This window comes from Anolis sagrei, chromosome 4, assembly GCF_037176765.1.
Source record: "Anolis sagrei isolate rAnoSag1 chromosome 4, rAnoSag1.mat, whole genome shotgun sequence".
Taxonomy (NCBI): domain Eukaryota; kingdom Metazoa; phylum Chordata; class Lepidosauria; order Squamata; family Dactyloidae; genus Anolis; species Anolis sagrei.
Window position 1 is genome coordinate 155389196 of NC_090024.1, and position 25802 is coordinate 155414997.

The 25802-nt window shown below is 39.4% G+C and overlaps 1 protein-coding gene across 3 annotated transcripts in view; it reads right to left on the bottom strand.

The window, feature by feature from the left end:
- Positions 1–14349: 14349 nt before the first annotated feature.
- The window catches only part of PRKACB (protein kinase cAMP-activated catalytic subunit beta), a 90590-nt gene continuing 79137 nt past the window's right edge, over positions 14350–25802 (bottom strand). For all 3 annotated transcript variants that reach the window (XM_060773828.2, XM_060773827.2, XM_060773829.2), the window contains exons 8-10: positions 24639–24761; positions 19255–19419; positions 14350–17497 (exon numbers count right to left, since the gene is read on the bottom strand). In XM_060773828.2, the coding sequence (XP_060629811.1) occupies positions 17372–17497; positions 19255–19419; positions 24639–24761 (414 nt within the window). In that variant the 3' untranslated portion in view covers positions 14350–17371. The remainder of the gene's footprint in view (positions 17498–19254; positions 19420–24638; positions 24762–25802) is intronic.

Genomic DNA, 25802 nt, shown 5'->3' on the forward strand with positions numbered 1-25802 from the left:
CCCAGCACACACACACAAGCACATGCTTTTGCATGCAAAACTCCTCTCAAACCAGTGGGAGCAGTTTCTCAGCAGATGCTGAAAAGTCAGCACATTCCTCTGCATCCCTGGTGAATGATTCGCCATCGATTTGGAAAAATGTACATACATTTCTTTTTTTTCTGAAATTAATTTTTATTGAAAGATTATATGGTTACATAGAAAGTGGGGGGATATTGTGAAGAAGATAGAAAAGTAGGAAATAAAATAGAGTAGGAGAAGTTGCCGGGATGTAGAGAGGAGGAAGGAGAGGAAAAAAATTAAAACATTATTTTAGAAAATTATTATTATTTTTTGAAAGATGCTTAACCCTATGGTGTGCAAAACCCCCTTCAATAAAAAAGAAGGGAGAAAAAAAAGAAAAAAAGCAAGGGAAAAGGAAAAACAATAACAAAAAAGGGGTATTTATTTATTTATCGTGTCAGGGGCAACCAGACAATTGTATTATGTTTCTAACAGAACAAAACAAACAGACAAAACACAAATTTTGCAAGATTGGTAGTTGATTCAATGTCCTTTGACCAGTATCTGGCCACTTGGAATGCCTCTGGTGTTGCCGCAAGAAGGTCCTCCATTGTGCATGTGGCAGGGCTCAGGTTGCATTGCAGCAGGTGGTCAGTGGTTTGCTCCTCTCCACACTCGCATGTCGTGGATTCCACCCTGTAGCCCCATTTCCTAAGGTTGGCTCTGCATCTCATGGTGCCAGAGTGCAGTCTGTTCAGCTCCTGTGTGCCCAGGGGGGAGTCTCTCATTTGGTATCAGCCATTGGTTGAAATTCTGGGTTTTAGCCTGCCACTTTTGGACTCTCGCTTGCTGAGGTGTTCCAGTAAGTGTCCCTGTAGATCTTAAAAAACTATTTCTTGATTTAAGTCGTTGACGTGCTGGCTGATACCCAAACAAGGGATGAGCTGGAGATGTCACTGCCTTGGTCCTTTCACTACTGGCTGCTACTTCCCGGCGGATGTCAGGTGGTGCAATACCAGCTAAACAGTGTAATTTCTCCAGTGGTGTAGGGCGCAGACACCCCGTGATAATGCGGCATGTCTCATTAAGAGCCACATCTACTGTTTTAGCGTGGTGAGATGTGACGAAAGCTGACTGGCACAACCTGGGGATCACAACCAGACACAGTGAAGACATCTGCCCTTGCGCTCTGCTACTCTGCTGCTGAGTATGCATGCCCAGTGTGGAACACATCTCACTAAAAAAAGGGGTGACTTTGATCTAGTCTTTGAAGATCTCTTTTTTTCCTGCATAAGTGTTGAGGATTTGCTTCCCTATTTTGGTTCTTCTTTAACCTCTGTTTTGTCCTTCAGGAAATAATCTGTGTTTTTCATTGTTTAAAGTAATGCTTGACTTTGAAGGAGAGAAAAATAAGGACATACGCTTCAACTACTTAACTACCGCAGCTTGAATTGTATATGTGAAGAATTGGAGACAGAAAGAAATACCCCAAAGAGAAGATTGGCAAAATAAAATACTGGAAATAATGAACATGGACGAATTAACTTATTGGCTATTGCCAAATGAAGGAATTCCAAAGAAAAATGTACATACATTTCGAAAAGCACCACACAAAGGGGGAAGAAGAAGAATTAGGCTACTTAAAACTGAAGGATGGATTTCATTAATGTAGAAATTCTTTCTCTGTGTATATACACAGATTTAAAGATGGGCTCAAAGTCAACCTTTAAAACTCTGGCATAGACACTGAGAACTGGGAAGCCCTGGCCCTTGAGCGCTCCAGATGGAGGTCAGCTGTGACCAGCAGTGCTGTAGAATTCAAAGAGGCACGAATGCACATTAAACACAGTGTGTGTGCCTTGAAACACTCCTGTGGACAAATGTTGATTTTGAAATATTCCAGGTGTCAGAATACTCAATTAATGGAAAAACAACCTATTGTAAACACTTTCAAAAATAAAATTTAGGGATACATGGTAGTACTATTATTATATATATCACTGCTAACTCACTGAAGCCAGGACATGCGCAGGAAGGTGAGAATATAATGTAGATTTTATTAAAAAAATTAAATTAGTGGCCCAGCTATATAACCAGAGATTTATTAATTCTACTGCATAGACATACCCTTAGGCTGGATCAACACTGCCATATAAAATCCAGATTATTTTATTTGAACTGGATTATATGCTAGTGTAGACTCATATAATCCAGCTCAAAGCAGATAATAATAATCTGGATTATATGGCAGTGTAGAAGCACCCAAAGATCCCTGTTATCTGTAGACCTGTTTACACCAAAGGACAGAAGGTTGTCCATGAAAAGCATGGTGTAATTATTTGGCCTGAGTGTACACTGACATATAATCCAGTTCAAAACAGATAATCTGGATTTTATATGGCCATGTCGAAGGGGCCTTAGGCCCCTTCTACAAAACTATGCAAAATCAAGATTATCTGCTTTGAACTAGATTTTATGGGAGTGTATACTCAGGCCCCTTCCACACAGCTGTATAAAACCCACATTGAACTGGGTTATATGGCAGTGTGGACTCAGATAATCCAGTTCAAAGCAGATTATCTGCTTTGATATTCTGGGTTATATGACTGTGTGGAAGTGCCCTAAGAACATCTGGAGGGTGACATTTATTATTCTGCCAAGATAGAACATGATTGCCAATGTTTGTATCACAGTCTATGCAATCTAGATCACAATATGTGTTACAAGAAGCCATAAGCGCTACACCCAAGGGATAATGAATATAGACAACAAACTTGCCATGTTGTAAAGTTATGGTTGTTTAGTGTCCTTTGGACAAATGAATGTGCTGTGATTTCTTTAAACTGCCACACATTTTAATGTGTGGTAAAGCTAGATTGTTTTCCCAATTAGCTAAATGCAGAGAGAAAAAGAAATGTTGAGGAGGGGTGGCAAATTCCTGCTAACTAAAATGTCCAATGACCTTCTACACTGCCCTATAATCCAGATTATCAAAGCAAATGATCCATGTTATCTGCTTTGAACTGGATTGTATGCGTCTACACTGCTATATACCATAATCCAGTTCAAAGCAGATAATCTGGATTTTATATGGAAGTGTAGAAGGGGCCATAGTGCATTGACTCTGTAAGCACTGTAGTGGTTTCACAGCACTAACGCAGTAAACGCCCCAAACGCAGAACTGCTGTTGGAGGACAGGAAAAGAGATTTAAAGATGGGCTCAAAGCCAACCTTAAAAACTCTGGCATAGACACTAAGAACTGGGAAGCCCTGGCCCTTGAGAGCTCCAGCTGGAGGTCCGCTGTGACCAGCAGTGCTGTAGTTTTGGAGAGGCACGAATGGGGAAGATGCAGATCAAGAATAGGGTTCCCCAGTCACCTTCGGACTCACCGCCAGTACACCCATTTTGGAAGACAATCCTACTCGGACAATGAGGGATCGCCTAGTAAGCAAGTAAAAAGCTTGCTATGCAAAAACCATATCCAGCAATATAGTTTATGATCCATGGCTAGAAGCTCCCCACGCCACCCCCAACAAACCTGTATTTGGCAACAAGAGCTACCTGACTATGGAATAGAGTCCATTGGAAGGTTGTAAATCCTTTGTTGGAAAAATTTGAGCAGAGGTTGGAGGGCTAATTTGTCTGTGGGTTCTTGTAGTAGTAAGAAGTTGGACTAGGTCCTTGGAATCCTTTCCAACTCTATTACACTGTGCAACATTTGTTCTTGGGTTATAAATATCATTTCCTAAGATCGATGCTTTTGAGCTGTGGTGTTGGAGGAAAGTTCTGAGAGTGCCTTGGACTGCGAGAAGATCCAACCAGTCCATCCTCCAGGAAATAAAGCCCGACTGCTCACTGGAGGGAAAGATACTAGAGACAAAGTTGAAGTACTTTGGTCACATCATGAGGAGACAGGAAAGCCTAGAGAAGACAATTATGCTGGGGAAAGTGGAAGGCAAAAGGAAGAGGGGCCGACCAAGGGCAAGATGGATGGATGGCATCCTTGAAGTGACTGGACTGACCTTGAGGGAGCTGGGGGTGGTAACGGCCGACAGGGAGCTCTGGCGTGGGCTGGTCCATGAGGTCACGAAGAGTCGGAGACGACTGAACAAATGAACAACAACAAATTGGTTCCATCATAAAAACATGGGACAAGTTTATTAAACCACAAAAAATTGTTTTTGCGAGACATCCTGCAACACATTTTTGCTGTAGTTTTTAATGAATATCTCATGGAGTCTCAACCAATTCCACATAAATTGGGGCAGACACGAAAATGAAGTTTCTGGAGTATAATAACTGCTTTCAAAGTGCATACTACACAATTCAATAGGAAATAACAGAAAATATTTCAAATTTTATTACAGAGTGTAATTCATCAATCTATACCCACTGAAAATTCAGGAAAATATTTTTTGTGAGATCTCTGTTCTTCAAGCCTCCTTCTGAAACTCCCTTCCACTCGAAGGTTGGCTAGCCTTCTCCTTGCTTTTCCTTTGTGGGCAGGCAAAGACATTCTTATTCAAAAAGACTTTTAACATGTAAATAGCATATCTTTTACATGGCTATTTTAATTCTTTCTAATCTTGTCTATTTAAAAAATGTTTAAAAACTTTTTACTGTTCTTTTCATTTATTTTTTAAATATTTATTGTTAATTTCTTTAGTTGTTTTAGAAGCTGCCTTGAGTCCCTATCTGGGAGAAAGGCAGCATACAAAGGGAATAAATAAATACACAAGACAAGATAAATTTGAATGATGCAATTTTACATAACCAGGAACTCTTCCAGTGGAGGATGACCCTAGAACTTCCCTGGACACAAACCTACTCTAGGTATTGCTAAATCCTTCTGCACGATTCAAAGCAGTTTCATATAACTGAAATCACATTCAAAGATCTCAGGCCTATTACGTTTAATAATACATATTTAGTGTCCAGTTCTATTTTTAACATTGGTCAGGATCCAAACAGTTATCTGTAGATACAGAACTTTGATGCATTGGGCTGGTGCTTCTGAGCTTCTTCTATACCTTTTCCTCATTGTAGGTCCTCACAAACTCCTTGGTCTTCTAACCTTCCACATTATAGTAAAGGTAAATGTTTTCTCCTGACATTAAGTCCAGTCGTGTCCAACTCTGTGCGTGGTGCTCATCTCCATTTCTAAGCTGAAGAGTTGGCATTGTCCATAGATATCTCCAAGGTCATATAGCTGGCACGACTGTATTGAGTGCCGTTATCTTCCCACAGAAGCAGTACCTATTGATCTACTCACATTTGCATGTTTTCGAACTGATAGGTTGGCAGAATCTGGGGCTTATAGTGGGATCTCACCCCACTCCCGGGATTTGAACCGGTGACCTTTTGTTCAGCAACTTCAGCAGTTCAGCAGTTTAACCCACTGCGCCACTGAGGGTGCAGTTATAGCACATCCTAAATCCTTGTTCTTCTGGAAAGATAAGTCAGGAGAAGCTTGAAAAAACCTTCTATGCAAAACTGCAAAAAGAAGACAAAACAGTATATATGAATAGCATAGATTTCTGTTCTTGTTTTTATATGCCATATGAATGAATATCAAAACTTTTGGGAGTGGGCAGGAGCACATCAATGTTGTATAACAGCCACAAGGTGGAACTGCAGGGCTGAGTTCCTTCCATGCATCAGATATTCAGATCACAAATACAGGAAGGAACAAGAAATACAGTGAGATTTAAGAACAGTTGTTAGAAAGAATCAGGACATGGAGGAGAGTTTTAGGGAAAAATATTCCAGTATGAAGCAAATTTAGACAGCAGTCTATGCTGGTTGAGGGCAGGGTTAGTTAAATTATAAGAGGCTTTGACCTGGAATCACCAACTGAAACTATATAATCGTATGCACTTTATTCTATGAAGAATGTGTAGAGGATAGAGGGATGAGGCCAGAATCCCATTTACACAGAAGTAGACATAGCTTCGTTCAGTATTTAAGTAGTATTTTTGATATTTCTAAGATGATGCATTTAGATTTGGAGTGCCAGCAGTCTAACAGCCAAATCCCAATCCCAGAGTCAAGTGCCAAAGACGCCAATGATAGTGTGCATCTAATTATAGCCTTTTACAAAGCGATTAAATTCACACTTTGCAACAATGCCCACAAGTTCCAGGTTGACCTTGAAGTGATAGCATTTGACTTCCTGGCATCTTTAGTACAAATACTGTCCACAATTTCACTGTGAGATCAAAAACTATATTATATATATAATGCAGTTTGACACCACTTTAACTGCTATGGATTAATTCTATGGAATCCTCAGATTTGTGGTCTTGTGAGACACCAGCATTATTTTGTCAGAGAAGGCTAAAAACATGATGAAACTACAATTCCCATGATTCTATAATATTGAACCATGGTGATTAAAGGAGTATCAAACTGCATTAGTTCTATAGTGTAGATAAAACCAAAGTAGCACAAAGTGTTGTTTAAGTTGGAAAAAAGTTACCTGTATTTACTCGTGTATAATGTGGCATTTAATGTTATGCACGTCTCAGTTTTCAAGGTGCTTGTTCCTGTTGTTTGTTGTTTATTCGTTCAGTTGCTTCTGATTCCTAATGACCTCATGGACCAGCCCACGCCAGAGCTCCCTGTACAGGAGGCAGGATATTGTGGACAAGCATACAAGTGTGGAGTTGTTTGTTCTGCTCTACAGTCGCACAAGGTGGAGGGTTCTTTTAGGTAGTTCCATTTTGTTACGTTGTCTTTTGATCTGCCCACTCCACTTCTGAGTCTGTTCAGGGACTTCCAAGCTGAACCTGCCCAAGGCGTTGCAAAGCTTTATAAATGGGCAACACCCCCCCCCAAAAAAACAAACAAACAAACCCAAGTTTGTTATGACCAAGCTCATTCTAGCTACTACACAGAGCCTGGACAGTATCAAAACAGTCCTGCATTGAAAGAAGAAATTAGGCACCAAAGCTGGTAATTTGCGTTCATGTTCTTAGATAAGGACTAGGTAGGATCCCAGTCTACATTTTTATCTGAGGATCCTTCCATGCAGCAATATAATCCAGAAAATCAAGGCAGATGGTCCAAAATACCTGCTTTGAAGTGGATTATCTGAGTCCAAACTGTCATATAATCCAGTTCAATATGAATTTTTTACAGCTGTGTGGAAGGTGCTTGAGAAGTCTTCACTGAGGTTTTACTTCAGATATTCCAACAACCAGATTAGTTCCTTGCATTGTTCTTCAATTGAGCATCAGCATGGTCCTTAAATAGTCCTTTGTTGTTATGAATATGATTTCTTTCCCTTCTGAATACTGCTGAAATTTCTTTAGGTCAAGTCTAATAGCTAAATTCTCATCTGGGCAGCCTTGTTCTTAGTTAGATAAGATAGATTTAATGTATTGTCGAAGGCTGAGGATGCCTGCCATAGATGCAGGGGAAATGTCAGGAGAAAATGCTTCTAGAACATGGCCATACAGCCCAAAAAACATACAACAACCCAAAATAGATTTATATTGGATAAATGGGAGGAAGTGTACATGCTGGTTGCATGCAGAACCAAGACCATTTCTTTCTCCTCAAGAACTCCCTCAAATAATCCCTTGGATTATCATTCCAAATGCGGACAATATTATTATGTCCTACCCCATATCTTTTATAGGTTTTTTTATTGTTTTTGCCCGTTCCTAATCAATTTTAAGTTACAGAGACCCTATGAATGAAAGACCACCAAGTAACAATTTTAACTGTGGATTTTGTGAATGGTTAATATGCTCATGCCGAATTTCTTTTTCTCTCTCTCTCCAGGTTAATCTTGCAGTGTAGATTGGTTACATTCAAGAGGTATTTCAAGATAATAAGCCAGAATTTAGTCTACTAAAGTGGATGCTGCACCAGAAGTACAGAAAATGGCAATTTGAAATGCACTGTGACTATTAAAATATGGCAAAGCAGCTGTGCTGTCACACACTGGGCCTATAATAATTGTCTTTTGAACAGGACGTGCTCTTTGTGCCCAGTGGGAAGCCGGGTTGCCTTGGCTGAGAGGCCCTAAGGATTTTCCTATACAAAAGTCTTTAGATGCTTGAAAAGTTTAACAAAGTCCTTTGTTATTGCTTAGATCTTCAACAATTTAAACAAACACTTCTCAGATCTTCAGCAAGTCAAACAAATGCTTCTTAACTTGCCCAAATGGACAGGTAACTGGCTTTGTGAACTGTTGCTTTTCTTTGAAAGGAAACCCTATTTAACCCCTCCCAGGCAATCTACTTTCTGTGCTTGCTGGTGTGGGCTCTACTCCCGGCTCCAATTGCTTCTGGTTACCTGAGTAGACCTACCAGCCAAGGCTTGTAGATTCTCCAGCTGGAGTCCTTTTGGATCTTTTCCATGAAAGATGTGGAGCTGTTTCCCCCGGATGCTTCTGTTTCTCCCGGATGTTGTGAGAAACGAAGCTTGTCTACAGATGGAGCTGATCCACGTCCTGTAGCTAAGCTTTCCACTATAAGACTGAACTAAAAATAGTTCCCTTTCCCTCCCAGAGCCCTGGAAAAAGGGGCGGAACCAAAACTTAACAATGATAGACAGGTCATTGGCCCTATAATTGCAAACCAAGAGAAGCCACCTTACTGCAAAATGCATGGAACCTTGGAATATATGCAAACACTCAATAGAAAGAAAATGAAGCTGAAGCTCCTGGTACAGCCGTACCAGCACAGCAGCTGAAATTGACCATTCATTCCTTAGAAATAGTGCAGTTAAAAGAAGAGATTTTGATTTTTTTAACATAATCTTTTCAATCAAGTCTCCAGAACTGAGGTCATTGCTGAATTTTTGCTGTTTGACATTACAATGCCCCAAAGGTTTCTTTACTACAGAATAATAGGGTTAATATGTCATTTTCTTAAGAGTTTCTTCATTGTAATATATGGTAGGATTTACAAGAAATATGAATAAGGGACACATGACACATACTTTGGATTCAGTAGAGTGTTTAGGCAGTACTGTTCTATGTCCTTAAGGAGGGATGCTGTGATGAGAACTTGGCTAAAAGAAACCTTTTGATGAATTACACCATAGTACACCATAGTACATTGACTTGTTGATAAATGAAGGTTGGGTCAAGATAAATGTGTATAATTGGCAACCTGAACTGGCAACAAAACTAGTGAAAGCTGAAGATAACATGACAAAGGATAAACAACCCCCCAGTGGTGCAATGAGTTAAACCCTTGTGTTGGCAGGACTGAAGACCGACAGGTCGCAGGTTCAAATCCGAGAACAGCACGCGTGGGCTCCCTCTGTCAGCTCCAGCTTCCTATGCGGGGACATGAGATAAGCCTTCCACAAGGATGGTAAAACATCAAAACAGTCGGATGTGACCTGGGCAATGTCCTTGCAAATGGCCAATTTTCTCACACCAGAAGCAACTTGCAGTTAATCAAGTTGCCCCTGATATGGAAAAAAAAAAAGACTAACAATGAACCCTGGGATATCTGAAGGACTATACAGTGTCTATCTTTGATGTATATTCTGATCACTCCTTTTTAAAACTTCTTTTGTTAACACATCTGCAAAGAAGCACTTTCTGATTAAAAAGATAATACCATTGTTGTCAAAACCCCTGGACCCCAAAGAGGGCCTCAAAACCCACAGCCATAGAAAGGTCTTAATAGCGAAGTCCAAGGCGATCTTTCACCCAGAAACCCAGTTGGGGCTAAGCTCCACAAATGATTTTTAGCCTGAACAAACAAGTTTCACAACTCTCAAACACTCGGAAGAGAGCTATAAATATTTCTGTATGTTTGCATATTGTATGTCAGTCTTTGGAGTGCAGACTTTGATGGCATCCACTTTGGTTAAGGCTTATATCACTGTGAACCACCCTGAGTCCCCTTCGGGGTTGAGAAGGACGGTATACAAATATTGCAAATAAATAAATAAATAATATCTTTTGCTTTGAACCCATCTATGTCAGAGGGCCCTTCCACACAGTCCTATATCCCAGAATATCAAGGTGGAAAATTCCATATTACCTGAGTGTGGACTCAGATAACCTAGTTCAAAACAGATCTTGTGGGAGTTTCTGCCTTGATAACGAGGGATATAGGGCTGTGTGGAAAGGCCCTTATTTGGTCTTTGTAGTAGACATGCTGGGCCCCGAACCTGCGATTTTAGCGAAGCTGGAAACACTGAACACCATTGTGAATGGAGAGATTATCAATAATATCAAATAAGCAGGTGTGGGTTGAGCATTCTTTATCTAGCATTCTGATATCTGAAAATGTCCAAAGCTATCTATCTATCTATCTATCTATCTATCTATCTATCTATCCACCAGCTCCCCATTTACCAATTTGTATGAGACTCTGACTAGAGAAGATGGTATATACCGTTTCCATTTAGGAATTGGTTTTAGAAGGAAGCAAAGAGAAGATGTATTTTCTCAGACATTTTGTCCAGGAGGGAGTTAAGATGGTGTTCCATACAAAAATGAGAAGCTGGAATTAGCTAGAAGATGATCCTTATGAATATGAACCACTGGTCACACTGGGTTGACTGAAATCAAGGTTATTTAAATCACCAAGAGGGAAACACCCACTTTGTCACTGATTTAAATAAAGTTCTCCTTGACAGTTCTTCAGCGTTCTGGGATGATGATGCACATTTTGATCATTAAATTATGTTAATTACAACTCAGTGGAGTAGTTTGCAACATTTAAGAGGGTGTATTAATAAAAATAGCTTTATTTTTATTAATTTAGAAAACAGTAATGCATAATAGACTCATTATGTGTGTCATGCTGTGAGCAATGCGTCAAGTGCATTAGGAATGATAAGAAGTAAATCACACAAGCATAATGGCACATGGTTTATTACATTCAGTCTTAACTGTTCATAAATGTTTCACATTGCTACTGCAGAAGTGCCAGCTGCTGTAGCTATCCTTAAAATACACATGCATGCACAATATCTATGAAAGGCTTACTGGTTGATCCATGGAGATCTAAAAGCTTCCATGAGGAAGTACACCTAGGAGAGTCTGCTTTGAAGGGAGGCTAGCATCAGGGAACCAATGGTGATGATGGTGGAAGTTTTTGTACTAGGTATCCAAAGGCCAGACTTTTAACGACTTGGCCATTGTTGTTTGCCTTCGTGCTCTTTTGACTTATGGTGACCCTAAGATGAACCCATCACAGAGTTTTCTGAGGCTGTGGTCTATGGTCACTCAGGCTGGATCTACACTGCTCTATATCCCAGGATCTGATCCCAGATTATCTTCTTATCCCAGATTTTCTGACAGTATAGACTCATATAATCCAGATCAAAGCAGATAATCTGGGATCAGATTCTGGGATATAGGGCAGTGTAGATCTAGCCTCAGTGTGTTTCCATGTCTAAACAGTGAACTGAACCCTGATCTTAAGAGTTACCACCCAAAATATAAACTGCTACATTATGATGGTTCTATATAATAATATTATAACATGTTGGAGGGGAAAGTAGGGGGGGAAAACCAGAGGGAGGGAAGTTGGTTAATACAAAAGGGAAGGAAAGCAATAGTGTAGTGGTCACTGCCAAACTCTCCCCCAGATCAAATGGTAGTAGCCCTCCAAGTTTGAAAATGCCATGAATGAATATCATGTCTTTGAGTGGGAAATTAGCAGCTATTCAGGACTTCATGATGGATGAGCACACTGACCAGGCTTATATCAAAAAATTTGGCTGGGTGAATCAGGAGCGTTGGTGGGTTGACGTCAGTCTTCTTTTCCCATGAGGTTTCTCTGTGCAGCATGAGGTGAGATGTGGAGGCAGGAAGAGAGAATTGCAATTGTCTATTGTGCTCCAGTCTCCCTAACCAGTGCCCTATCCTACAAAATGCTGGGTTTGATTGTGTATATTTAAAGGTGGGTGTCTGCAATAGAACAGGAATTCTGTTAAGACACTATAAAGCAGAGTGAAGCCAAAGTAACCCCATATTTTTTTTCAGGGAGAAAAAGAGAGTAAGACAGAGAGTAGAGTGATGCAAGTGGGAGAATTGGAGCAAGCCAGACCAGAGACAAGAGCCTCTTTGAAGACCTACTGTGTAAATTATTATTTTCTTCCATTGCTGCCTCTGCAAAAATATGTCCAATAATGCTGTTTTGAATGATCCGATATTGTGGAGGCAGTTTTGACTTTTCCACTGTTGTGCCAACTAACGGGTACGACATGGCTTGTGTTGATTGCCTGGAGTGACATCGGACAGAAAGCCAGAGTGATAGGAGAGGGAGAGGAGGATTTTCCCCCTTTTCACCCGCTCTCCCCAACTGATCACCTTGTCACTCAAGCCAGTGTTACTTCAGGCAAAGAGTGATCAACATAATGTGCCTCCTGGCCACTGCATTTATTATAACGGGGTTGGGGTGGTGACTGACATCCCATGTTCTTGGGGCTACCCGAGCTTGGGGGATATGAGACTATTTACATGTCAAACAGTTGCAGCCCAACTGATTACATGGGTCCAAAGTCCGTTTGCTCTGCTATCTTGGGCAGAATTCATAACAACTCATGGCTTCAAGGCTGTGTTAAGACAGCCTTGGCCCGCATTAACCCAAATGCCCTCCGTGCATTATTTAGCCGTAACGGAGCTGATTCACTCACCTTTTAGGATAAGAGGTTGGTGTAGATATGCCCAGTTTGATGCCCAAACTATTACATCACACATGCTCAAAGAGATGAAGATCCATGGGCTTTATTATGATTGTGAGCACTATTTTACAGATTGTGAAAATGGTGAAAGATGCATTATGATGTCATGGACTTGTACTGAAAAAACATGTTTATTAGTTGGGTAACTGAATAATAAGTAAGGGGCTGTTGGGAAGGACTAAACAATGTGCTGTGGGAGAGAAAGCTGATTGGTGGAATGTTTGAGATTGGCATAAAGTTTGCTAATAACATTTTGGAGTTCAGTTAGACAAGGGCTTTAGATTGAGTTTACTATTTTTGGTGGGGGTCTGGTATGGTTGGCCAGAGTTAGGTTGAGAAGTTTGTGATTTAAATGTAACAAGTATTTAATCTGCTTGGTTATGTTTAACTTCTGAAAAAAAATAAATGGTCATGTGAGGAGCGACTTGAAAAACTGCAAGTCACTTCTGGTGTGAGAGAATTAGCCGTCTGCAATGACATTGCCCAGGGGATGCCTGGATGTTTTGATGTTTTATCATCCTTGTGGGAGGCTTCTCTTATGTCCCCGCATAAGGAGCTGGAGCTGATAAAGGGAGCTCATCCGTGCTCCCCCCAGATTCGAAGCTGCGACCTGTCAGTCTTCAGTCCTGTCAGCACAGGAGTTTAACCCACTGTGCCACCAGGGGCTCCTACTTCTGTAAATATCTGGATCCAGTTTCTCAAATAAATAGTATTTATCTACTTCTGTAAATAAAGATTGGTGATTTTTCCTGTCCTTAATCCATTTTTGATCTCCGGAAATACTATAGAGGGGTGTTATTCATTGTGAATAGAAGTGGCATAAATTCTCATAGGTATGTTATGGATATTTAGAGGGTTCCTACAGTTGGTGCCACACAGATGGAACACGAGAAGTTCTTACACTATGGCAGAGTGGGGATCAGGGAAAGCCCCCATCTCTTCATAATTGTAGTGAATACCGTGGAAATCTTTACATTTGATGGATTACATGGTTGAAATCCCATATCTGGCTATGGTGGGGATTGTCTGAACATCATGCTCCGAAAGGAACTCAGAGACTTTTCAATGCCAGCCCCATGCAAGTGCTGCTAGGAAAGCGAGTTCCCAGCAGGGCCCTCTCTGGAGAAGGAGCCTAGGGAACTTTTCCAAAAAGAAATAGGACATTTCACTGCCGAGAAGGGAAAAAAGACGCCACAGGATCTTCTCCAGGAACCCCGTGGCAGACCCCTGCCTCAGGTATAATGCAGACTGAACTCCATCCTCTCCAGTAGTAGATAAATCTGACTCTCTTGATCTATTTTGCTGAGCTTTTTGGTTCCTTCCTTCCCATTCCGTTTTTGGGGGATTACTCAGAACGGGCCACCAAATATTACAAATCACTATCGGTCAAACTGATTTGGGCCCAAGTCTAGTGTTATTGTTTTTTTGCTCACAACTCAACTCTGATTTATGGGAACTCTATGAATGAGACTCTTCCAAGATAGCCCTGTTCGAGTCTTGCAAACTCAGGGCTGTGGCTTCCTTGATTGAATGAGTGTGTATCCTGAATCAGAAAAAAAGCATCATAGGCCTTATGCAGTGTTGTACATAATTTAATTTACAGTTTTGTATATAAACTTCTACTGTATTGCACGCTAATTTAGCAAACTATTTGCAAAAAAAATCAGGAAAAATACTTAAAGGATTTAAAAATAAGGGTTTTAATGGAGCTGACAAGAAAATAAAGGAAGCAATTTACTTAATGGGATACAATCCTTTATGTTGAAAATGAGAGTTACATACAACGAGAATACAGCTAAAAGATACTATACAGTCCAACACTTAATTCCTCAAATTGTGTAAAATTAACAAGTCTCTACTGTCAAATATACAGTATTTCATATGATCATGAAGGATTCTGAAATTAAATACAGGCAGCATTGTCGTCACGTGGCTTTTGTATGATCAAAATCATAGGGTCATGTAACTATTGCCAAGTTTATACTCTTAATGCCTTGAAAAGGCAACCTCCACAGCTTTTGGCCCAATGCTTTTTATTTTTCCAGTCTAGTACCCCAATTTAAGATTTATTTTTACCTTCCATTTCTGAAACGTTAAATAAGCAGAAATAATAAGGAAACAAGATGCTTTTTTGAAAGAAATGTCCACCGAGGATTCGGATCTCGGACATTCTGGACTCCATCCTCTGGACTCCTACACAGACATTCAGAGTAACGTCTCACAGCAGGTTTTACAGCAGACGCCTGTCCTGTATGTTATCCAATCTAAGAATTGGCTAAAATTCATACCAGAATCAAAAAGGTGATCTCCAGCATTTGTTAAAATTGTTAAAATCTATAAACAATAAAATTACTGTAGAATTTATCGCATAGAGCGCTAGCATACAACAGTGCGTCCTCAATCTAGATGAAATACAAAAGACTAACATTTTTTCATACAAATAATTTCTTTAAATTTATTCATGTGACAAGATATTTATTACATAAAATTTGCTACTGCAAAAGTATTGTATGTTTGTCTTATACATACATTGCCGGGGGAGGGAGACGACACACACACACACAAATGGCAAAACAAGACTCCTAAAGGATGATGTGCGAAAATGGCTCGACAACTTAAAAAGACATACGTAATGTTACATGATACATCCTATTCCAGACTGAAAAACATGTCGTCTGTCTGTTGGTTTTGTTAAAGGAGTGTTGTAGAGATTAAAAAGAAGTAATGCCAATGGTCTCGTCTGCAATGGCATTCCACAGAACACCATGACTACACAGAAATCTAGGTTAGTTAATTAAAAAAAACACATTTCATTCTTGTATGCAGGTAAATTGATAGCCAAACATGAGCCAGGATTGGTGTGAGTTTTTCGGGCTGAATGGCCATGTTCCAGAAGCATTCTCTCCTGACGTTTTGCCTGCATCTGTGGCAAGCATCCTCAGAGGTTGTGAGGATGCCTGCCATAGATGCAGGTGAAATGTCAGGAGATAATGCTTCTGGAACATGGCCATATAGCCCAAAAACACACACAACAACCCAGTGATTCCGGCCATGAAAGCCTTTGACAACATATTAAACATGAGCCAACTTTATTTCAAACATACTGATGTGCCCTCTTAAGACAAGCCATCTTGAGAGAAAGCAGAAATGGAGTGCCCATAAAGAGTTGTATGGATAAATTTAAAAGCACAAGAAAGTGTGCTAAGCCACTGATTGTTAAACACTGAAATAAGTGTGTAAGGAAAGTGCTGGAAGCAAACACATGGCAGCAATACCCCTTTAAGTCAGTCGGTTAGATAATATGAAACTGAATGCAACCTGAACAATTCCCTGTATGACCATACAACCCATTTCACTAGTAGGTTAGAAATGAAGACTCCCACCGCACAGATATGGATGGCGGCAGTTTCAAACTTTTGTCTCTTTTCCATGCAAATGAAGCACTGCTGATAACCATGATTGGAGCAGCACTCCATCCTTGATTTACTAATATAGTATACCAGGATAAAAAAAACTTGGCATTTACTTCTTTTATTCTTCACAGCTAACAGAAATACCAGGTTTATCTAGCAACGCATCAATACTTTAAACACTACATTTTCAATTCGCAAAACCATTTATTCTTATCACTAAAGAGATTGATTAAAAAAAACACAAAAAGAGCTTTCCTCCCCTTTAATAAAAAAGGGTTGAAATGTGAAATACTTCAGGAGCCCCAACATTATTAAAAACCAGTCCTAGTCTCTGACAATACTGACCAAATCTTTTTTTTTAATCTATGTCTTTCGGGCTTTCAGGTGTTTCAAAAACCCATCTAAACAGCTACTTACTGCAATGCAGGTACTTAAGCATGGTTAAACATGGTCCAAAATCTAGGCTGGATGGAATTGTTCCTGCTTACTGAGACTGTGCTTCTCGTGGCACAAGAATATGCTTATGGTGCACTTGCCTACTGCCCAGGAAGGAAAAAGAAATATGAGGCAGGAAGAACTGCCAGCATGTAGAAAACCAAGGCACGGGGTCTAGCTACTGTACCCTACACAACTGCCCAATTTTGATACTAAGTTTGGTCAGTCTCCAGGAAGATGTGTTGAAATCAATTAGCATACACTCATATGGTGATAAATACTACCTTCAAAAATGCTAATGATGTTGGCTAGGTTTAGTCTGAGCTACGAACAAAAAAAAATACAAACCTATGAACTGTAGCTTCAGACATAAAGACAGACGTGGGAGGACTGGCTGGCAAAGACTAGAAGCAACATTTATCTTTCACTTCAGTCTAAAGTCATACTAGCCAAAATACCTTCAATTTCATTATTCACACAAATACATTATTCGAAATAAAATGGAGCATTCTTAGGTAAAAGGCTGCTTCATTTTTAAAAGGAGGGGGGAAGAGAGGGGGAAATCAACAATACACAGAAATTAAACAAAATGACAGAAAAAAGGTAATTAGGAAAAGTGGTCTATATTCTGTGTTACAGCACAAACCGTGCTTGCTTAATTGTGCCTAGTTATAAGGGTTGGTGCAAACTGCACACATGGAAGATGGCAATAAAGACCTCAGTCAACTTTGTGGAATGAAGTAACTAGGTAATTGTTTCGACATATGATGGTCTCAGCTCTGCCTCATGAGTTTACAGAGTGCAAAGATCCCAACATGAGCCCTGATGTCCTCTTATCCTCCAGCAAGTACTAAAAATCAGCAAATTCCTTTGCACATTTTTCTGTTAGAGACACGCGGATATCTTCCTCCTCATAGTCATCAAAATTGCTGGTATCTCCAGGACCTCTACATTTTGGTATGAAAGGGGCTTCTACCTACATGTGAAATAGAAATATAGAAAGTTGTGGTTGCAAATCTGAAAGATTTAATCAACAGTAATCAGCAAAAAAACAAAAAACAAAAAACAACTTCTTGGCAGTGAACTCATAGAAATATGTGTGTCTGGTACACCCCAAGCAAACATCTTAAATGTGGAATTTGTTAGTTAAGGATCGAGATATTAATCAGTGGCCAACACACATTTTTGTGCCTCAATGTTAGACCTGTTTCTTGATATATTTGGCCTTCTGATTCCAAAAATGACACCAGTTTTTCCCTATCAGCTCTAATTTTTGAGTTACAGAACATATGCCATCTACCAGTTGCCATCTGCTCGCCCACAGAAAACCATCAAAACCATTTCTAAGAAACAAGAACTAATGCGATCTATCCAATACAATTTTCTGATAAAGTTTTGGTGACCAATATACTTGCTCCAAAGCAAGATGTACCAATTCATAACACACTTATTATTTGTCTTGGGATGAGAGAGAACAACAGAGGTACTCTCTGGGTTTTACAGCAGTTGGAAGTCAAGGGCCCTCAAAACAAAGACCACTTCTTCCCAAGAAGGGCATCCTGACAAGAGGGAGGTCAACCTTGACCATCCAAATAATTAACTACAGTGACTTTCCTTTCTCTTTGCCTGCTAGAAAAGAAACTCACACATTTGGCTCCAGATGCAACTTGCTCTAGGATAACAGAACTAAAGGAAAACGTGTTATGGCCCATTCAACAGAAAGAGGACAAAGGGCTACCAAGGTGTATATATGAGAGAGTCTGGGGGTAGCAATAATACTTGTAGGACCCTGGAAATTTTTAGGTTTAAAGGCAGAAAGTCTCTCTTCCTACAAGCGGCATACTAAATGCATATTTGGAATGCAGATGAAGAAGCTACAATTCTTTGGTGAACATTTTGCTTAAGAAATCAGTCTTCAAAATACATGAATATAGTGAGCTTAATCGTAGCCTGTCTTGTGCTAATTAATACATTACTGATTATAACTGCTACTGTATGTCACACTGTGAAGCTAAACAACCAGTTTCCTTTCATAAACTATTGTTCGGTTTGAGATTTAGCTGCTCTTTTTTTGCATGGGAATATAACTATGCAGTTATAAAATAAAGGTATTTTTAAAAACTCTCACTGTATGGCCATGAATGTGTTTGCATTAAAAGTCTTCGTGGTTTCAGTAAGATTACAGGAAGGCATAATTTGTTGGCATTTATTCCATCGCAGTAAATACCAATGAGCACCCTACCAATGCTTTAAAACAGTGGTTCTCAACCTATGGGTCCCCAGATGTTTTGGCCTTCAACTCCTAGAGATCCCAACAGCTGGTAGATTGACTGGGATTTTTGAGAGCTGTATGACACAGGTTGAGAACTATTGCTTTAGAAGGAGTCAAAATAGTGTTCAGGAAACCAATCTAGAGGCTTTAAATCTGATGGTTTTCACGCATCCTCCAGGGCATTTTTGAAACCACTAAGGGCCTCTTAGCATTTATTAAGCAAAGACTTGCTCTGAGCCTGAAACAGCCTCAGCCCCTCTAACCATGATGATATTGCCCCCTAGGGTGTAGAGCATTTTGATATATATATATTAAAAATGCAAGAGTGGCTGCATGGCAGGTAGAAGAGTGTGGACAGGTAAGTACTCAATGCAATCTCCAAACATTCAAGCCACACAGCCTCCCTTGTTCCAAATCCTCTGTTGTTTTTCTTTCTAAGAATAAATGTAGCACAATCTTACCTTTCTCTGATAAATGGCAATCCAATCTGTAGTAGCAAACCATTTGTGATTTTTAATATCGTTGACTCCATTCTTGAGATTACCATATCGTTTGGTCAAATCTACTTGGAGTAAATTTCTTAGTAGATCCTTAAGATCTGAACTGAAGTGCGATGGGAACCGTACCTGCAAAATATGAGCTATATGTTAATACTGCAATGCGAACTCTGTTTAATTCTCGGGGGAGGGGGCATAAATAAGTTGTGTTAAGTTTCAGAAGTGTAAATTCCCAACTACACATTTTGAAAAACTGCTATAATCAAGCACAGAAACCATGATATTATATTTGGTTGCCTCCCAAAGTTTCAGTGTCAAATTCTTCCCCCCTCCACTCTCAATAATATTTAAAATATGAGAACACTTGATTAAGTTAATGTCATCACATTAATTTAATGTCAATTGGCATCCAAAAGTTCAGATGGCATACGAAATGCAAGGTCATAGGTTTGCTGCTACACTGAGTTTGGTGCCATTACTAAGTAGAATGATTCTGCTAGAAAAACTAGTTTGTGTAAGAAGGACTGGTTCTCAACCAGTGGTTTTCAACCCAGGTGTTTTGGCCTACAACTCCCAGAAATTCCAGCCAGTTTACCAGCTGTTAGGGTTTCAGGGACTTGAAGGCCAAAGTATCTGGGGACCCACAAGTTTGAGAACCACTGGTCTAGCCTTTGATTGCTGTTCATCCCTGCATTAGTGTGACACTGGGGAAGAATTTAGTTGTATGTATGTAATTTAAGATGGATCAAGATGGTATGGAAAAAAAATGACTGTAGGCCATGCATGAGAAAACTACTGCCTTCAACTCCCAGAAATTCCAGCCAGCCTACTGACTGTTACAGTAGGATTGTGAGGGTTGAAGTCCAAAACATTTAGAGGGCTAAAGTTTACCAAGGCATAATGTAGGCACATAGCTATGGCACAGATGGGGAAGAGGATTCCTTTTGTAAGTTCTGCCACCTCCAATCCAAACTCCATCAGCTCTAGCTTCCAAAAACATTCAGGCAGCTAGTGATGCTGCAACCCAGGTGCCAGCCATGTCATAGAACAGGCCTCTTCATACTGTAGCCCTGCATGGGTGTGGGAGTCAGAGGTACAAACATCTGGAGGGCTGCAAGTTGAAGAGGTTTTGTTCTCCTTTCTGCTCCATTGCAAAGGTACAAACAGGGCTTCCTTGTAAATGGACACTAGCTTATGATGCAACACATGGCCTCTTGAATCTTGTCTGTGACTACATATGTAAACCATTTAAAACTATAAGTGGTACTTTCTATGGCAGGTTTTCACTGCTTCCTGATTCTCTGCAAAATAAACCAGTGTTTGAGCAGGAAAAGCCCAATTCCTCAAATATAATTTTCTCCTCCAAACTTCAACTGTAGGCAGTGGTTCTGGGCCAACAATTTCTGATCAAGATTGTCACTGTTTTGTACAGCACAATAGTGGTGAACAAGCATTTGATTCCATGGGGGGGGGGGGGGGGGTGTTGAAGTTTCTCCACCTGTGATTTCTTTATTGTGAAGTGCAAATCCTGAATGCTGATTTCTCTTCCTCCCCAAAAGGCTGTGTCACAAGCCTTGCCAAGGGAGGAACAAGCAGAGTACACATTTCCAGGTTAAAAACAGAACACAATGAAATGTTTGTGGTTTAACAATCAGGTAGCATGCAGAAGCATTTGGCTTGCAAACATCTGGTTTCCCTAGCCCAGTGGTTCTCAACCTGTGGGTCCCCAGATGTTTTGGCCTTCAACTCCCAGAAATCCTAATAGCTGGTAAACTGGCTAGGATTTCTGGGAGCTGTAGGCCAAAACACCTGGGGACCCACAGTTGAAAATCCCTGCTCTAGATGTTAATGGTATTCTGAAATCAACCATTTTTTTCCAAAAGTGAAGTTTTTTCCCCCTCCAAAATCTTGTTTTCCAGTCCCACCATATAAACAAAATGTGCCCTACTGCTATTATGGGGTCATCTCAGAACAGAACCTTTTTATCCTCACAACATAGTCAGGTATGAACACCCTATGTTTCTGGGAGAATTTTCTTTGCAGATTTATATAATTCTTTGGTCTTATTCTGCAAAGACAAATTTGCTATATCTTTACAAATATTGATCCACTACCCCTTATTGCTTCTTAAGTTTTCCCTTTATGCATTCCTCATAATGTAAAGATCTCCAGTTTCTCAAATTCTATGCCATATTAACATTATTATATATGTAATGTGAGTCTTTTGATATGCAAATCTCGAAAGAAAGAAAAATTACTACTTTTCAGCTTGTGATTTATCTTATGGTACATAATAAATCCAACCTGTATAAAGCAGTCCATAAATCTAATATGTCAAAATGATCCCCTTGCCCTTCAAAAATACTATATAACATGAAAGCTGTTTGTATGTTAGTTGCTATTTACCTCCTACTTTAATTATAGTACTATAGCTGTCATTCTTCCCCTTGGTTTAATATAAGGTCGTTTCCCTATTCCCAGTCAGGCTATTACTGCAAGTCTATACACAGTTGCTGTATATCCAGGGCCTCACCCACTGGCACTCAGTGACTATGTAGTATAACTGCAGAGTAATATATCACTGTACTGGGAACTGCCATCACTCTGTGATTAATTTTGCTGCATTTATGCTCTTCTTAGCTGTGTATGATAGGAAAAGTGAGGCAGAAAGTTTTTTCAATCTTATGTTTTCCATGAAAAACAACCCCAGTTCCTTAAAATGGGATTTGACTATATATTACAAATGCGTTGATTTTGTTAATCATTAACTCAAACCATGTCAGTTAAAGTGGTGTTAAATGGCATTAATTCTACAGTGTAGATCCACCAAAGTTGAAATCAATCCCCATACACTAACCACCCTCTTTTCACATGGGATCCGTGCATTTATTCCATATGTGAGGCCCAAGTGGGGTTATAGTTTCCCTAACTTGAATTTTTCCTGTCTTCCACATAAAGAGAGAAAGACAAAAATGGCCTGTCGATATGTTCATTTTGTGAAGACTGTACTGAACATAGAGTGGTCAGGGCAAATCCAGTAAATATGCAGATATAGATCGGTGGCTGTAAACATCCTACATGTTGACTGTATACACAGACAGAACATAAGGACAGGATTTTTTTAGGAAAGAATCTACATATCTACTGCATAGGCTTTGAGTGTGCTAAAATTAGAACATCAACAGCTTTCATTTTCTTTAAATTTACAAAATGTAAAGGAATGCTTCTGAACTGTCACGTAGATGTTTAGAGGAATTTTGATAAGATTTTCTGTTTCAACCGGCTGAAGAATGCTTAAAATTTGTGCTGAATTGAACTTACACAAAGGCATGCTGTCAGTGTCTTGGTATAAAGCCGCAGATGTGGCTTTAGGAGGGAAGCAAGGCACTTGCAGCAATTCTTTTCTATCCCTGCAGCTTCATAAAAGCTCCCTTATTTTACAGAGAAGCTATTTAGTGAATGTAGCAGGTTATGAAAAGGGCAAAATGGTGATTTTGCAATCTGTCTTAAATGAAGTTCTTTTCAGTCTTCTTCTTTACTTAGTTTCCCAATCTATATGTTAAAATTTTGAGGTGACTTATAGAAATAGTTTTGTTTTCAATGGGAAACAGTTTTTTTTTCCAAACACTGTAAAACAGAAAGGGGTAGAGGAAGAATCCAGCAGCAGCTATGAAACTAGCTGGTTTGTTATAGCATATGCTTTTGTGGATATTAATTCACGCTTCATGATGGCCTGAAGCAGCTTAATAAGCCTTTGCTGTCAAAAGAGAAATAACAAAACAAGGAAAGCCAGGGAAGCAACAAAGTTACCAAAGTGTCTTGTCCCCAAATAGGAAGTTTGATAAAAGTGTGCACTCTAGGAAATTGCCAAATATGCCATTTGTTTCTTACGTGCATGAAATCTTCATCCAAATGAACTAACAATAAATTGGAGACTTTTCAACAAAAAGTGTTGGAAACTGCAATAAATATAGGCATCGTATGTTTTGTTTGTAATGTCCTACAACCACAACCTGCATTTCAGGTAGTCACACATTCTAATGAAAGGGCAGAATTGTATTAGCTTAATCATAAAAGGTAAAGGTTGTTCCCTGACATTAAGTCCAGTCATGTCTGACTCTGGGGTGTGGTGCTCATCTCCATTTCTAAACCAAAGAGCCGGCGTTGTCCGTAGACACCTCCAAGGTCATGTGGCCGGCATGACTGCATGGAGCGCCGTTACCTTCCCGGCGGAGCGGTACCTATTGATCTACTCATATTTGCATGTTTTCGAACTGCTAGGTTGGCAGAAGCTAGGGCTGACAGCAGAAGCTCACGCCGCTCCCCAGAATCGAAACTGTGACCTTTCGGTCAACAAGCTCAGCACTTTAACCCAGTGCACCACCAGGGGCTCAGCTTAATCATAGTACTTCTTTATATCTTGGCCTAAGGCATGGGTGAGCAATATGGAAGGATAGCCCATCACGGGATTTGTTGTTCTCTGGAGAAAAGGGGGTTCTTTAACTCTGTACTAGAAACCTTTTTTAAGCAACAGAAAATGAGCAAATGTCACTTCCTGTTTGAAAAAAAGGCCTCTTCGTGGGGTCTAGTATGGGCCCCAAACATGGTGGAAATGCCCCATAATTTCCTAAAAGGCATTTTACTGATACTGGCAAGGAATACTATATGTGTCCCTCTGTGTTTTATGGAAGAAGAGTGGATATAAATGTAATAACAACATGAGCAATCACACCCCTTAATAAACATGAGAATTCTATGGCACACAAAATGGTTTTACAGTAATTGACACAAAAGGATGAGAGATGTAATATGAATTTGCAGTTTGTCAGAATACTTAGAAGCAAGTGTAATTCTAAATCCATTTCATCAACAATTCTCTCTGTAATTGAAATGTAATTACAATAGAAGTGCTATGGCAAAATTGTGCCTTCATTTCAGTTCCATTTTCATTCTCAAACTACCTGCTGCTGTTATCCTAATGAATAGTTTTCTGTGTAATAAGCAGGATACACATGTCAGATGCTCTTAATCATACAGTGATGAGTATATATTTGACATTAGAATGTATTTGAACCTTATTCTAAAGCCAAATAAGCCAACTCCAAAATCCATTCCCATTTGAGGCTGAAAACAGTGCCACGCTTTTAAAAAATCCATACATCCAGTTACTAACATCTCTCTGATAATGTATTGCAAATAAGAATAAACCTCATACAACCCTTTACACTGGTTTTCTTATGATGGAATGAACTGGTCAATAAAGCTGAGATAAAGAGAACATATAAACACTGTACAAATTAGCATGTATGCTTTGAATTATGTCCAGTAGTGAAGAAATCACTGCTTACCTTTCCAGAAACAATTTTTTCATATATCTGAATTGGCTGATCTGCAAAGAATGGGGGATATCCAGCTGCCATTTCATAAATTAACACTCCTAAGGCCCACCAATCTACTGCCTTGTTGTAGCCCTGGTAAAAATAAAATACTATTAGCAGCATTGCTTGGAAAGGAAAATAAATCTTACCTTAAATACTTGTATAATAAATGTACTTAATGTTCTAGTAGTAGTCTTTAAAATTTTATTCTAAATAAAAATTAAAAATAAAAACAAAGTCTGGGTTGCTGTGAGTTTTCTGGGCTGTATGGCCATGTTCCAGAAGCATTCTCTCATGATATTTTGCTCACATTTATGGCAGGCACCCTCAGAGGTTGTGAGGTCTGTTGGAAACTAGGCAAGTGGGGTTTATGGAAAACTCACAGCAACCGAGTGACGCTGGCCATGAAAAACTATGACATCACAAAAACAACGTCTTATGTTTAATAGATAATTTTGAGACTTTTCAGCTAAAGCTAAAGAAAATACTCACTGCTAATCAATAGCTGGCTAAAATGTTAGTTGGTCTCATTCAGTACTGAATTCAAAATCTTTCAAAACTCAGTATTTTTTGAAAAAGAGATATACAGTAACCCATATACCACTGAACTGTATATATGTTCAAAAGTATGTGCCACTTTATTTTAGTATGAAGTGAGTATGACTTGGGCATGTATGCCCATTCTGAAACAATTGCAAGTATCTTAAGTACTAGATTCGGCTTTTTATTAATGAAAATGATCTTGTCTTCAATAGGTTAATCAGTGTTTGAAACAACTAGGATATTATTCTGGGGCACATCCAAACTGAAGTTTAATACAATAAAATGTTCCTTTGAGGGTAAAACAACACATGCTCCATCTTCAAAATAATTGTTAAACTATTTCAAAACATTGAACTTATTTCTATATTTCTCTCAATTTATTTTAACTATTTAATAACAGGCTGTTAAATTTTAGGTTAGAGGTTCGGTCTAGTCAAAGTCTATACCAATAAAATCTTACTTCCTGATATTTCTTGAATATGAGAGATTGTCCAATCCACAACACTTGGCAACAGATGCCCTTTTGTAGCTTTCAGAACTTAATTATTGTAAGAAACTCCACACAACTCCAATTATTGTGAGAAATGCCAC